Consider the following 15,654-nt stretch of genomic DNA (forward strand, 5'->3'; position numbering starts at 1 on the left):
CTTTTGTGTTAATGACCAATCAAACTCTGACTGCGTGTAAAGCTGCTGCCAGTCGAGCATACTGAAGAAAAAACAAAACCTTTTCCAGATTTATGGCTCCGAACTCTTCCTGGAGCAGTCCCACTCTCATCCACATTTTATTTTCTTTAGTTCCAGCTGCTCCTACATCGTATGTCATTTTTTCAAAGTAATAGTCCAGAGTTATTGTATTAGTGTTAAACACTAGAATCCAGTCCAGAAAGAAAAAGAAAATAATACTTTAGTCATTTTTAATTTAAAAATTTTTCTTTAAAGAATTTTTATTGTTTCAGTTTCCAGTATAATAAACCGCTGACACCCCGCTGTCTGCTGGTAGAGATGTTAATGAACATCAGATTTGAGAAGAGCCCCCCCCCCCCCCTTTGTTTTGGATGGGACTGCTCCTGGTGTAAAGTGCTGGTTTACCTATTCATCTGGCATTGGCTCCCCCTCTGAGCTGTGAGTTTCCTCATCTATCCCCTCAGTGTCATCTGGGCACTGTGGGCTGTCTTTGACACAGAGGAGACTAAGAGTGATGAATAATGCAACAAGCAGACTATTCCTGAAAGCATCCCACAAAGCCTCAGCTTTCTCAGGAATTCTGCTGGAACATGAGAAACAGAGGAGCTCTGCATCAGTCTACCAAAAGGAGGAGGAGGGAGGAGAGGAGGGAGGCAGGGGTGGGGGTGGGTGGGTGGGGGGGGGGGGGGGGGGGGTGACAGGGTGAGACTGAAGGAGGAGGGGAGAGAGGGAGCGGGAGAGAGAGGACGGGCTTCTTCTGGGATCCGTCTGCTTCAGGGGAGGGAAATGTCCTGTGAAGTAAAGGTAGAAATGTGAAGGCTGTTATGTGAGTAAATGGGAGCTATTTTGGGGGCCAGATGGAAATGTAGGAGATGAGCATTGACATTAGGGAGAGGGAGAAGGGAGAGGGAGAAGGGAGTGGGGGATTCGCAGGGGAGCGGCCGGCAGCTCAGACACACTAATGCACTGAGTGTGTTTGGGCTCAGCTCCGGTGGGTCCCTCGATGCCCACTGTCTGCCCCACACCAAGGAGACGAGGTTGTCTGAAGGTAGACAAGATGAAAACAGCACAGATGTGGAGAAGTTTTGTGTCATGTCATGTTATCAACATTGATGCTGAACAAGTTGTAATTTCAGTTACATTTTCATTATATTAATTAAGTTTTGAAAATGTGAAATATATGGGATTAGATTAGTTTCATTATGAAGTTTTATTAACAGTTTTCCAAATGTATTGTGATGAAGTGGAGTACTGTATGTAGGATTTCTGTGCACTTCATTTAAAAAAAAAATCTGACTGGAATTTATTTAAAAAAAAAATTAAAAAACTTGTTAAGAGATGTAAGATACCTAAACTCCCCCCCAAAAGAATTTAAAAACCTGTCTTTTTATTGGCAAAAGTGTTAAATTTATCCATCGCGTGTGTAACAACTAAAGGGCTGTGAATACTTTGCGTATTGATGTAAGAATTTATCTCCAGTCATATTTTAATATTGATTTCAGCCGTATCAACCCTCTCAGTTGTGTGGTTCACCAACCTGTTGGTAATAACATCATGATTTTATTTCTCAAGGTTCCACAGCGTGTCTTTTTGAGCATTATTCAAGTTATGTGCCTTGCTTTATACCTGTTTCTGCTGCCAAGACTTTTGCTTTTAAATATTTTAAAGGTCAATTTACCATATTCAGAGCATTTTCCTTTCTTGACGCTTTAAGGTCCATAATCTACAAGTCCACATACTTAAAGTTTTTGTGCCAAGCTTTTAAGATATTCGCTCCTCGGCCGCTGGCTGCCGTCCCAACACAACAGAGCTGAGAGAAATTGGGTTTCAAGTTTTTTAAAGTGAAATTTAGAGTGCTGTTGGTTGCACAAACAAACCACTGTTCATCTTTATTGTGTAGAAGAGATCTCAAGAGGCTCAGGAGGAGCGCAGGTGGTGCGCAGGTAATGTTTCCATCCACTTCAACAAAGAAGGGCTGTTTGGATCTCGGTACTGGTACAAGCAGAGTTAGTGGTGTTAGGAAGTCAGGAAGGGCTGCTACTAGTGTTGACGCACTTGCTGGTTGGTTACGCCTTCCTGCCGATGTCCATCACTGGCAGCTGGAAAGGGGTGGGCTGTATCATGTGTCATGGGGGCAGTTAGTCTGCCAGTAGGAAGAAGTTCATGAAACACACTGTATCTAAAACCTGGGGAAATAAAGTAAAATGAAGGAAAGATACCAACCAGACATTTTGATTGTTGTTGGTTTTTGTTTTTTTGATTTTTCTAAAACCTTTTGAATATTGAACTTGACTTTGAGTCCAGTATGGTGCCAGATCAAGGCATTCAGGCCTTCCTGACCACAAGGACTCCCCCGCTCTGAGTCCTCCCCCTGCCTCCCCCTCTGCCAGGTCTCCATTGAAAGGCGCTGCCCCGTGCTATAATTAATCACAGGGCCCAGGCCATGAGTGTACACCATGAATAGGCCACCGCCACTGTCTAATGACCGGGGTCTGGCCAGGCTGAATAAAGTGTGTTTATCTCATGGTGACCTAGAACAGGAGTTAAACAAGCGTCAGTAATGTGCCTTCAATCACACTAGAGGTCTTCTCTTAAGGAGAGAGGGGAGAGGAAAAGATGCTATCACTCACTAATCCTGGGGGGGTGGGGGTGGGGGGGTCTATTGACTTTGACTTTGATTTCTTTCCTGATGTGTTTTTGTGTTATTTCTGGTTTGTTTTCATAATTCTGTTGAACCTAAGACAGGAGACATTGCTGTTATTTAGATGATAATTAGCTGATGATTCATCCCCATGCCGACACACGAGGACACTTTCTTTTTTTTTTCCAGTTTAAAAAAAGTGGAGCACTTGAGTAATTCATTTTCATGCTGATCGGTATGAGTACCCAATTTTCTCTCTGTTGTCACGCTAGTATGGTCTGGTTCAAGCGGAATAATGAAAAATTGAAAGGCAAATCTTTCGTCTCCCCTCCTCAAGTGATGAAAATTTCATAGGACAGTATGCAAGCCTGGCATTTTCTCTAAGTTGGGATGGTCGACCACGTCAGTGGAGTGTACTACAAATCCTTTGATTTGCTGGGAGTGAAGACAATCAGCTCCCACAGCCTGAGATCGAGCAACTTAAAATTTCTTCTCTTACTTTTCGTCTCACATGTTTTTTTGTTTTGTTTTTTGTATGTAGTCTCCGCTATCCAGAGTTATTTTCACAGTAGAATAAGAAGAAGCAGCTCTTTCAGTTGAGGTGTGATATACTGTATTCCCAGGTGGAGTTTTGTACTCTCATACACGGGGGTTAATGTTATTCCCCTCACAGGTCACAGTGGGCTGCTCCATTGTGGCTCGATAACATCCTAAATGCTGCTCTGTGACTCACAGTAAGTACAGTAATGCGATGCCCAAGGATTGTTGCAGGGAAGTGTAAGCTCCTCTCCCCTGTCATCTCCACAGACAGAGGCAAAGAAACCAGGTCAGTGTAAACACGGCTAAGATAGTCATACAACATTCATGAGGCTTGTCGTGTTTAACGAGAACCCTGGGACTTGTATTCTTATGAAGAAGGGTGGCTCGACCGTGGCGCACACTGAAGCCCCCTTTTGTTTTTCTTTGTTTTGGCTCAGGCTGCCCTTTGGAATGAATTAGCCGAATCTGTTTATGTGTTTTTTAGAGGAAGCACGGCTCACGAAAAACTGTCGCGCTGAGCTGTGCCGTCCACGTCTCCCACGGAGATCAGATGCTGAAATATTCATAAGTTGCCTGTTTTCTTTCTTCCCCTGAAGAAAAAAAAGAGACAACTTTCAGTTTTCAAAAAACAGTGTAGTCTTTGTGTCTGGTTTAAGTTTTTTTTCATATTTCAGCTGCATATCTGTGATACTCGGCAGTCAGCGTGAGGTTCAAACCGCAGGGAGGGAACGTGGAGGAGAGGATGGGAGAGTCTCTGGCCTGCCTATTATTAAAGGAGAGTGTGAGTGGAGGGATGTTTTCTCCTTCATCTTGAACTAATCTTCTCTGGAGAGCTGCAGTTGATGTTGGGATCCTCTGAGCTTTTACCATCGATCTGTGGGATTTGGCAAAGGAAGTTGGGGAGAACTTGCTTGAGTTTTTGTCAGAGTGCGAGTTCACACAGGGATACTTGGAATTTAAGGATGTTTACTTGATTTAAAATTATGCACAAACGCGTGTGCATGGAGTCTTTGTTGACTCACTTACATGTCAGGGGTATGCACTCCTGGGATGATGATAAATTACTCGTTGGAGATTGACAGTATTGTTTTGGATTTCTTTTCTCCCCCCTCTGCCCAGATGGATTTGCATTGTTTTGAGTCAGTCACACAGTCAGTGTGTCTGTTGCATTAGTATTTCACCACTCTTCATAAACTCCCTGTGGGTTAAGGAATATTGCCTCCCAATCTGATGAATGAGGACAGTTAAGGACAGGCAGTCCTTGTATTTGAACTAGTTCTGTGATTGCACATAGAAATGATCAGTTACATGAGAGGCACTCAGTGCATATATTAAAGCCAGGGTGTTTATATGTAGCTATATTTCATGTTTGACAAATTAGCAGTTTCTCTTACGTGACACCACTGTTGTTAACTCTCTCATATTTTGATCCATAAGACAAATATGCCTGCTTATTAGAGGAGAGTGGACAAAATGTTTTCTTAGAGATTGTTGTTGAGGAATCAAAAACGATCTCAGTGTAGCTTTGCATCTCCTCTCTCTCTCTCTGTCTTTCTCTCTTCTCTGTGGAGCTCTAGTAACAACAGGTCAGTGAGCCAATCAGAAAAGAGGAGACTCTGAGCCTCTCCTCTGATTGGCTGGCTGTTTTCTGAGTGATGAATAAAAGATAAAATAATATGTAATAAAATAATTAAAGCAGATTTGATAGAACAATTGATAAACAGACCTAGTTCTGAGACAATAAGGAAATCTCACTTCATACACAACGGGAACGTAAAAAAAAGATAAAAAGAAATGCACTAGAAAAGAAAAAGCAGTAGGCAGTTTCACAACTGTTCATCTGCTGGTGAAATAGGAAGAGTTCTTAGAAATATGTTTCAGACCATAATGGCCATAATAATAGATATGTCCAAGTCTAAGAGCTGTAAGATCCGCACACAGCCTTCCTTCCTGCTTTTATGCTCTCCTCTCTCCGAGGCTTAAGTAGGTCTAATGAAGTGGAATCAATAAAAGAGTGTAGCTTTCCTTAATTCACCTGGACCTTTTATATCACTGGGGAACTAGTTAGTGTTCCTATTTTAGGCACTAAATGGACGATGTACTACAACGTGTATTAGCCAGCCTCCTCTACCAAGAAAAGCTTGTTTTTAACATTTAGCAGAAACTAATGGTTTCTTTGACTTAACTGGAAATGTTGACCTTCAATTACGACAATGAATCTTTTGAAAAACACCATAAAATATATGAACTTTTAAGTTTTTAGTAGAAAACTAGCTCAAAACTAGCTAATTAGTTGAGTCTAGTATCTGTAACATGACCTGGAGAATAGCTGCACAGTGATTATTGTAACAATTACCTTGAGTAAATATGAATATTCATTGTACGCAATAATTTCCCAGTTTTACAAAGCCTTGCTTGGTCTGGTAATTGTCCCATTCAAGCTCCTAAGAGCTTGTTCTGTGGTGAAGTGTCAGAGGAGTGTCAAGAGGGGCCTCTTGAGCTCCCCAAGCTGTCCAAAAGGCTGATTTGTGTGTCGGCTAAAAGGTCCCCAAAGAAAGAGTCTGCACAGTGAAAGTTGTTTTTTCACCAGCAGCTCTCTGCAGGTATTTCCTCCACGAACTGGGACAGAATCACTGTTTGTTTTGTCTTCCCACTTGCTCCTCTTCAGAGGAAATTATTCACAGCGTAGTACTCAGGTTGGCTAAAGTGTGTGTGTGTGTGTGTGTGTGTGTGTGTGTGTGTGTGTGTGTGTGTGTGTGTGTGTGTGTGTGTGTGTGTGTGTGTGTGTGTGTGTGTGTGTGTGTGTGTGTGTGTGTGTGTGTGTGTGCGTGCGTGTGTCAGAATGTGTTCAGCCTGAAACCTCAGCCAAGAGAAACAGGCTAAAACAAGAATATGACACCTATTCATTTCAACCTCAGGTTCTAAGATCCAGATTTGCGTGTGTTTGTCTGTTTCCCTGCAGCCCAACGACCCAGTGACAAACATCTGTCAGGCGGCCGACAAACAACTCTTCACCCTGGTGGAGTGGGCCAAGAGGATCCCCCACTTCTCTGAGCTGCCGCTGGACGACCAGGTCATCCTTCTAAGAGCAGGTCAGTCACGAAGGGCTTCAACAACATAAAGAACTGGTGTACATAAATAGACACTGACACCCAAGACTCTGTCTTAAAAAGACCCCCACTACAAGATAAATGAATACAAAGCACCTGGCACCAGGAGTTGACATACAATAATGCACAACTGAACAGGGACTGAAAAGCTAAATGCTATATAACTTCTATTTTATGCTCAAATGGTACAATCCTGCAAAACATTGGATGCACATTTATGTTAGAATGTCAGTGGGAAGAAAATAGAAGAATTTGATAAAGAATAAAAAAAACTCCCACAGTATGAGAAAACAGACATGAGTGAATGCTAGCTCTCTGTATCTGGGTAGAAAAATGTAAGGGAAATAGAACTTGAATAGACTAATGTGCTGAATAACTCTGTGGGTCATGTGACTGAAACAAACGTCAGACGCATCAAGGTCAGATGGGCTCATTGTGCGTATCTGCTGTATGGGAAAAAGCAAGTTAACCGCTCAGGATCACAGAAGCAGCAACGTAAAACAGAGAGTGAATCATCTGTCACTTCTGTTATATTCACCAACATCACATGCAGGAAGGTCTTTTGGGTTCTCCCAACACATTGCCCTTGTTGCCTGCCTGTCACTCCTAATTACGCCATTATATTCTAAATCCACCTCTGGGAAAAAAAAAAAAAAAAGCTATTACACACCCATTCCTTACCCTGAAAAAATAGAGAGATCCTCCCATCGTTCCTTATCTTTCGCTCATACACTGATGGAGAGACTTCAGCAAAGCAGAGAGAGACATTATTCTGGAGAGCTCGTCTCTTCTCGGCTCTCAGGTTTTCTATAAATAACCGCTTTAGTTCTGCTGTATCACAGATAAAAGCATCCCAGCTCCTCTCATACCCAACTCAACTCTGGGGAGAAGAGGCAAGTGTTGCCAGGCAGAACAGTTAAAGGAGCCCTGTCACTCAAAAGGCAGCGTCTTGTGTCTTCAGTGCTCTCTGTGTCAAGCCCCTGCTTTGGCACATCAAGGCTGTTGTCTTTATTGTGATGGCAGGCGCAGTTCATCCCTTTTACACGCTTGTCCCTCAGAAAGCATGACTCGAATGTCTTAGTAATAACCTGATGCCTGTGCTTGAGAAAGCTGCACGCTTTTTGCCGCACAGCTTAATTGATTCATTGAAATTCTCCCTTTGTTGTCAGTTTCATTTTGCTTGAATGCTGTGTGAACTTCTGTACAGGGATTTGCTTGGAGTTTTTTTTTTTCTCTCATACTTTTCCTCGATCCCCCTCTCTCTCTCTCTCTCTCTCTCTCTCTCTCTCTCCCTCAGGTTGGAATGAGCTCCTCATTGCATCATTTTCGCACCGTTCGATAGCGGTTAAAGACGGAATTCTGTTGGCAACCGGGCTGCATGTACACCGCAACAGCGCTCATAGTGCCGGAGTGGGAGCCATCTTTGACAGGTCATCATTACTATATTTCTTAACATTCCTCCACTGATGTCCTAATGTAAATGCAAAGTACAGCAGCTAGTGTTTGAGTGAGGTGGACTGTATGTTAGCTGTTAGCTTGTTCGCAATGTATGATCCAATTGCACTCTTGTTGAAGCCATATAACTGCTTGCTTTTTAAAGTATGAATTATTTATTATAAACTTACATAACCCATTGAAAGAGAGTTGTATTTTAGTGTGATGTAATCATTCACTGTATTTCATAAGTTGTTTTGATTTAATTAGTTAATGGTTAATTAATATTTTATCAATCAGTAAGAATCAATTAATAATGACACCTTTTGTTTGACCACATTCATATTTTTTTGTCTTGTTTAGGTTTTATTAATGCCTTATTACTGACCTATGAAAATGTATTAACTACTAATAACACATTAGTTACAACATCAGAAATTCTTTATTAAAAAGTGGTTTAATCTTTCACAGCATATTAAAGTTTTTTTGGCTGAAATGTTACACCTAGTCTGAAAAGTCCCATGCCTGCCTCATGAAAGGCAAAGCAGCGCAGGAACTATTGATTGGCTCCAGTATATTAAATATGTACACCTGTACGCATCAGGGGTCACACAGGAATACTGAACTGCTCAAAAAATATGAAACAAAAAAAAAAGCAAACACAGACAAGCCAGTCACAGTGAAGTCAGATGTGTGTGTGTATGTATGTGTGTGTAGGAAGTAGGAACCACCCTGGTGACTGCTATTGACGTTCCAGGGCAGCGAGCTGTCTGACACTGCAGTCTGCAGCGTTACACCAGGAGCTGAGCTCACATACAGAAAGTTATAAAAGATACAACAAGCAAACTGTATATTATTTATTAAATGTTGTTAGTGTTCAGTAATATTTCTCAACTATTCTGAATTAATTAATTCACGTTGGCAACACAAGCTGCAGGTGCTTTCATTAGAGCCACTCTAACTGTTGTGTATCTTTGAATATCTTCTCCCGTGCCTCTGCTCGTCCAATCAGCAGCTTCTGTTTCTGTGCTGGCTCATCAGCGCTCACAGCCACAGGACATATTCACTCTCTGCATTAACTGTGGCAAGCATTAAGATACAGAGAACTGATAATGTTATTTTATCTACTCCCCTCTCTCTTCACCATACAAATGAAGAGGCTGATTAACTTAAACACTTGAGTCGTCTCCTTTTCTGTTTTTTTTTTTTTTCTTTTTTTCTAGCCCTGTTGTTCCTCCTCAGAGCAAATTGAATTAGAATGAGCTAAGAGCCACAATTGACTTTACTATCCAAGGGCGAGGGGGGGGTTGGGGGGTGGAGAAAGAAACGGAGTGTGAGGGAAAATAAAGAGCGCCGGGGAGAGGGTGTGACCGAGTCAAAGAGGGGTGAGGAGTTCGAGCGACTCGGCGCACCGACCCTCCCACCAGTGATGTCACACGCAGACAGTGGGAGTGCGGGTGTTAGATTACAGCTTGTGTTTACTCTGTGGCTTTCCTTTTATGAAAACCATGTACTAAATATAATTACTTTGCAGGGTTGTAAACTTTTCCACTGATCTAACGGTGCCTCTGTGGGCTGAGGGGACGCTTGTGTGTACTATTTGTTTTTAAATAGACGTGAGCTGGATGGTAGTTAAAGCATATTTTTAATGTCCTTGTCTAGATGTGGATAATTTATATGAACTCTGGTGTGTCATTTACAAAAAAACTTACCAGTTCAACTCAAATGGTTTCCTGTAAACTTTTCTTTTCGTAGTCTAGCAGCAGAGAAGGATTAAACACACTTGTGACTGTATACTACATCTGATTTTAAATGAGGCAAATCTCTAACTCTAACTTTGTGGGTGTTTGTTTTGTGTGTGTGTCTTCTTCCTGCAGAGTGCTCACAGAGCTGGTGTCTAAAATGAGGGACATGCAGATGGATAAGACAGAACTGGGGTGCCTTCGAGCTATAGTCCTTTTCAATCCAGGTATGTACATTTTGATTTGCTGTGAAAGTGCAAATGAGGTGTTTTGGAAGATGTGTGGGTTTTAGAAGAGCACACACTGTTGAAAACGCTCTTTTTATTCCACTTTGAGCTAAAAGAATCATCTGCTTATCAGAACACAGCACAAGTAGAGCTTTTATTATAAAGTTCAAAGATCCCTCTGAGTAGTTATAGCAGCATTCAACTGATCTTAATGTTACTTGAGTAAAAGATGACTTATTAAGCCTGAAATGATCCTCAGCACAAACTCTCTGCATATGAAATGGGACTGGAAAATGGTGTTGCTTCCTCATTGACTCACCTTGAATTTATTCACAGTTGATTCCAGTGGTGACAACTTTTCACAGTTAGAACCAAGACATCCACAGAAACTTCTCAAACTTTACCTGCAGCTTAATCCACTTCCCTACTGCACATTGGTACTTTTTTTTTTTTTTTTCCAAAAAACATATTTTTGCCGAAATGTGGATCTTCAGGTGGAGGTTTATAGCTTCAGAAAGGATGATAGCAGGACACAGAGGCAGCGTATTCAGCCATATGTTTGGAACAGACTGAGCATATGGATGGAGAAGAGGATTATGCTGCAGTAGAAAAATAAATAAATAAAAACATGTCACCACTGGGATCCTTTGTGCAGCACTGAATCGAAGGTGATGTCAAGAGTGAGGGAACTGCAAATGTTTTACATGAAATTTCCAGCCCTTATAAAGTGTATTGATGCTCAAATTTGAGATGCTGGGTGGAGTATGAGTTTAGGTTTTAGTGACGGTGACTCAGCTCAACCTCATTTATGCAACAAGGACCTGGATTTGATGTTGGACTTGAGGATGTTAGAATTGAAACTTGCATATGACTTGTAAAACCACCTCTATGCAGCAGAGATTATATATACATTTATATTCTCCATCAATATCTATCTATCTATCTATCTATCTATCTATCTATCTATCTATCTATCTATATGTGTGTGTATATATATATATATATATATAGAGAGAGAGAGAGAGAGAGAGAGAGAGTTATAACCTTTATTTATTCTCGGGAGACATTGAGGTTACCCTCATTTTCAATGCCATCAAGTTGACAAGCCATAAACATATTGACACTGATTGCACACAACTATATACATTTATCAAGAAAGACCAAGACAGTCATCTGAAACAATTACAATTAGAAACACGGTTATCTATGATTAAAGTCCTGTGACGAGTGAGTGAGTGAGTGAGTGAGTGAGTGAGTGAGTGAGTGAGTGAGTGAGTGAGTGAGTGAGTGAGTGAGTGAGTGAGTGAGTGAGTGAGTGAGTGAGTGAGTGAGTGAGTGAGTGAGTGAGTGAGTGAGTGAGTGAAGGGAGTGTGTCTAATTTCAGGATGTGTTGTAGTGAGTTCCAAGAGCTAGGGGCATCATAACAAAAGGCAGTCTCACCAATACATGTACAGACTTGAGGAACTTTGAGTAGCAGCAATTCAGCTGAACGGGTCATGTAAGGGTCATGTATTGGATGGATGGACGGATGGACGGATGGACGGACGGACGGACGGACGGGTGGGTGGGTGGGTGGGTGGAAGGATGGATGGATGGATGGATGGATGGATGGATGGATGGATGGATGGATGGATGGATAGATAGATAGATAGATAGATAGATAGATAGATAGATAGATAGATAGATAGATAGATAGATAGATAGATAGATAGATAGATAGATAGATAGATAGATAGATAGATAGATAGATAGATAGACAGACCTTTATTTATTCAAGGAAGCCAGTCTCTTTTTCAATAGCACCCTGATTACAAGATTAAAAAAAACACCTTCATACTAATTACATAATAAAATCATAACATTGGCAACACAGCACATAAAGTCAGTAAAACAATGTCACACAGCAAATAAAGCAGACACGAGGGAAAACAGCACATAAGTAATAATCACACAATCAGGGAAAACAAGTACAGTCATTATGAAACACAATGTCTAAAAGGCTTCTAGACATATTCATTGAGATACGTTGATTCAGTTTTATATATAGTGTGTGTGTATATATACGGTATATATATACATGTCATGTCATCTTTCCAAAATCAGTCCAAACACTGGCAGCAGGCTGTGCAGTGGCATGTCACTCCTGCTGTCAGTGTTTCTGCTCTGTATTTAAATCTCCTCCACACGGCACCAAAGTTTACTAAACAGTGTGACCCCGGTTTTTAATGACCCGGTGTGGGAGCCTCCCTCTGTCCCACACAACCACCGCCGCCCCCGCACACTGATCTTCTGTGCTCCACATTTTGTTCAGGCCGCGTCCAGACCCACTGGCCCCGGTTCACTTCTCAGCTTTATTCCCTGTTAATTAGGGTCCGCGAGGAGAGGGAGAGAGAGGGAGAGAGAGCACCGGCGGGGGCCGAGGAGAAGGGGACGTTGAGGCTAAAAAGGCCCTCAGTCCTCCCTTTTCCCACACTGTGTCATCTGGTCCGGCCATTAACAACAAATGTTCATTCAGTGTTGATCAATTGTGCGGAGCTTTGTTCATCAGAAATGTTAATCAGTGACGTGTTTGTGTTGTTAATCACAGATGAGTCGTCCGGTGAAGCTTTATATTAGTGCAGCTTTGAAATCACAGTCCTAATTGGATGAGATGACAGACGTCCACAATGAGGCTGTGAGGTTAAAACTCAACTTGTCAGTTTAGTCTCGTGTTCCTTCATGAAGTCCTGCAAGGAGCCGCTGAGCAAGGCACTCAGCTCCCAGCTACACCGGTTGAGTTGTTCACAACACAAAAAAAACCATGCTCAAATCTCCTTCTTATTCTTGTTTATGTTTTATTTCTGCGTCTCCACAGACTCTAAAGGTTTATCCAACCCGGGTGAGGTAGAAGCCCTGAGAGAGAAAGTCTACGCGTCGTTAGAGGCCTACTGCAAACAGAAATACCCCGAGCAGCCTGGCAGGTATGAAGACCAACACAGACATGATGATGCACACATCCCCAACACTCTGCTGCTGATGGAAAGCGTGCAGTCCTCAGGTAGAGAGACAGAGAAATGAAAAGAGAGGCAGGGCACACAGCTTTTATTTACCCTGAGCTTCAGTGCACACAAGCCTTTTATGAGAGAGAGATTGCAGCTGCTACATACAGTATCCACACAATCATTCTGATCAATACAGTAGCTTTTAGTTCAGTCCTCTTATCATGTGGCTGAGTGCTTGTGTAGCTACATGCAGTGCATTACTGTAGCTGTGGTGTGGATTCAAATCATTTTAAATTCCACAAAGCTCAGCTGTTTCTAGCAAACTCTCTCCTAATACACACTTTCTCCTGCCCAGATGTTGTGGTTTTATCAATTGATTTTTTCCCCTAACTATACCTATTTATTTGTTTGTTATGTGTTGTAAATCTCAGAATGAAAATAAGTTCTAAAGCTCTGTCATAAGTGGGATTTTTTTTTTCTCTTCGTGCCCTCAGTATCTTTTTTTACCTTTTCCAGGAGGCTCGCTTGTATTTAACTTCCAAATTGGAGTCGTCAAACTCTCCCAAACTGCACAAATTGATCGTTTTAGCCTGATGGATGCCAGCCGCTCCCCAGGAGCCGCTCCACTGTGTTTGTGGGCGAAATTTCATTCACAAAAATGAACACAAATGTTAAAAAAAGATCAGCAAACAAAGCCTGAACAAACTGAAAATCTCAATTATGAGTCAAATTAATGCCTCTCTCAAAGGGATAGTTCACCCAAAATTCAAATTTCTATCATTATCATTATCTACTCACTCTCATGTCAACTAAGAGCTGTGAGAATTTTCAGAGTCCTCCGTCCCTTCTCTGAGTTATAATGGTTGTGTATGGATACCAACTTTCTTCGTCCAAAAAGACACACCACAAAACATCCAAATACCTCCATACTGCTCGTGTGTAATGCCCCTCTTGTATTGAAGCCCCGATATGAGAAATTGTTCCGAAAAAAATTAAATAAGTCTATATTTTAAGCTTGTTTGTAGCGGAAGCTCCCAGTGTCTCAGTTCACTGCTCTTCCTGTGTCAGTGCCACTGACCGGCGGAACAATTTCTCATGTTGGGGCTTCAATACAAGAGGGACATTACAGACGAGCAGTATGGAGGTATTTGGATGTTTTTTGGTGTGTCTTTTTGCACAAAGAAAGTTGGTATCCATTGACAACCATTATATGGACAAATACTGCTGCGCGGACCCCCCCCCGTAACTCAGAGAAGGCACGGAGGACTCTGAAACTTCTCCCAGCCCTTAGTCGACATGAGGGTGAGTAGATAATGAGTGAAATTTGAATTTTGGGTGAACTATCCCTTTAACAAACTTGCAGGTAGAGCTTTGTGTTCATATGAGTGGCTGTTGCACGAGGCCCAGCATGTGACAGCTGCACATTACTCTGATGACACTGGCTGTGTGTGTGTGTGGTGTGTAGTCATGTAGTCTGCACCCAGACTGGTTGTTGCTTGGGGATCATCTCCTCGTCCTCCCCTCTCCCCCGTCAGACGCATCACGCCGATGTTCTGTGTCAGTCCGGTGTTTTTAGTTTGTTTTGTTTTTTGCTCTTCTGTTGTGACAGGTTCGCCAAGCTGTTGCTGCGGTTACCGGCGCTGCGCTCCATAGGCCTCAAGTGTCTGGAGCACTTGTTCTTCTTCAAGCTCATCGGCGACACGCCCATCGACACCTTCCTCATGGAGATGCTAGAGGCTCCACATCAAATGACATAATAGCATGAGGGGCTGAGCCCTCCACGCCCCCCTCCCCACTCCCCCGTCCTCCTCCCTCTCCTCCGACATCTCCCACCATCCATGGATACGGAGCAGGGTCCTTTTTTTAAAAAAAGAAAAAGACAAATCCTGTCTCCAGCAAGGGACAGATCATGTGACAATTTGGACGGAGAACCTCGCCTCCCCTCCTCCCTCCCCTCTCTCTCTCTTTCTCTCTCCTCCCTTTCGATGTGTTTCGACAACAATGAAATCATCATGTCAATGGGTCTGTTTTATACTTTGTAAAAATATATAAATAAGAAATATATATATGAAATTCACACGACATCACGAGTGACGACAGTGGGACTGAAAATGAGGAAGAACGGAGGACACAAGAAACGTATTGAGCCATCGTTTTCATCTCTGCTGTTCCTACACCTTGATGAGCAAACGCAGAGATGATCAGGTTTTAAACACCAACGATTATGCTTCCAGGTATAATTGAAAAAAAAAGAAAAGAAAAGAAAAAGGTGATGATGTCATACTTGGACACTCAACGTTGTGATCGGGACAATCGTGGACTCGGAGAGCCTGGGGCTGTCTAGACTTGGACCTGAGCCCTCTCCGTCTTTCAGGACTGAACTTACTTTTGGGGAGGGACAGCGGTGGGGGGGGAGGGACAGCGGTGGGGGGGCGGGGTGGGGGGTTGGTCTGCTTAAAGGAACTGCCTGACTCGACTGAACACATCAGGTCTTGCACTAGCTGTTTTTTTTTGTTTTTCTTTTGAAGTGTGAGCTTTTCTGGACGAGTAGAACTCAGAGGTCGCTCAACAAGACTGGAAGTGTTCACAAACCTCAGGTCTCTGCCCAATTCCAACAAATACAACATGTCTTACTCTATTAGCACTGTGCAGCATCGGGGGAGGACGACTTCTATTAGTCCACTAATCAGCCCTTCAGTTATTGATGGATAAACAGTTGGGAGAGCTCGTTATGTACAATCGACGCTGTTCTTTTCCTGCACGTGAGGGAAAAAAACAAAAACAAAAACGTTGGCTGTTGTTAAATTAGCCTCACACCAGCTTTAGGCTACATGAGCCTCACTGGAGGCGGTGAGAGGCGACCAGCAGCAGCTCGGAACAACTTTTTTATCATCCTATTTTAAACATTTGGCCTTCACCGAGTGATCACGTCCAACTCAG

The 15,654-nt window shown here is 42.5% G+C and overlaps 1 protein-coding gene across 4 annotated transcripts in view; it reads left to right on the forward strand.

Annotated features, from left to right (window-relative positions):
- rxraa (retinoid X receptor, alpha a) overlaps positions 1-14,953 on the forward strand; it is a 111,712-nt gene extending 96,759 nt beyond the window's left edge. For all 4 annotated transcript variants that reach the window (XM_085793872.1, XM_085793874.1, XM_085793871.1 and 1 more), the window contains exons 7-11: positions 6,183-6,312; positions 7,628-7,760; positions 9,642-9,733; positions 12,588-12,693; positions 14,324-14,953. In XM_085793872.1, coding sequence (XP_085649998.1) covers positions 6,183-6,312; positions 7,628-7,760; positions 9,642-9,733; positions 12,588-12,693; positions 14,324-14,471 — 609 coding nt within the window. In that variant the 3' untranslated portion in view covers positions 14,472-14,953. The remainder of the gene's footprint in view (positions 1-6,182; positions 6,313-7,627; positions 7,761-9,641; positions 9,734-12,587; positions 12,694-14,323) is intronic.
- The last annotated feature ends 701 nt before the right edge of the window (positions 14,954-15,654 follow it).

This window comes from Trachurus japonicus, chromosome 12 (assembly GCF_045865225.1).
Source record: "Trachurus japonicus isolate A0001 chromosome 12, Traja_1.0".
NCBI lineage: Eukaryota > Metazoa > Chordata > Actinopteri > Carangiformes > Carangidae > Trachurus > Trachurus japonicus.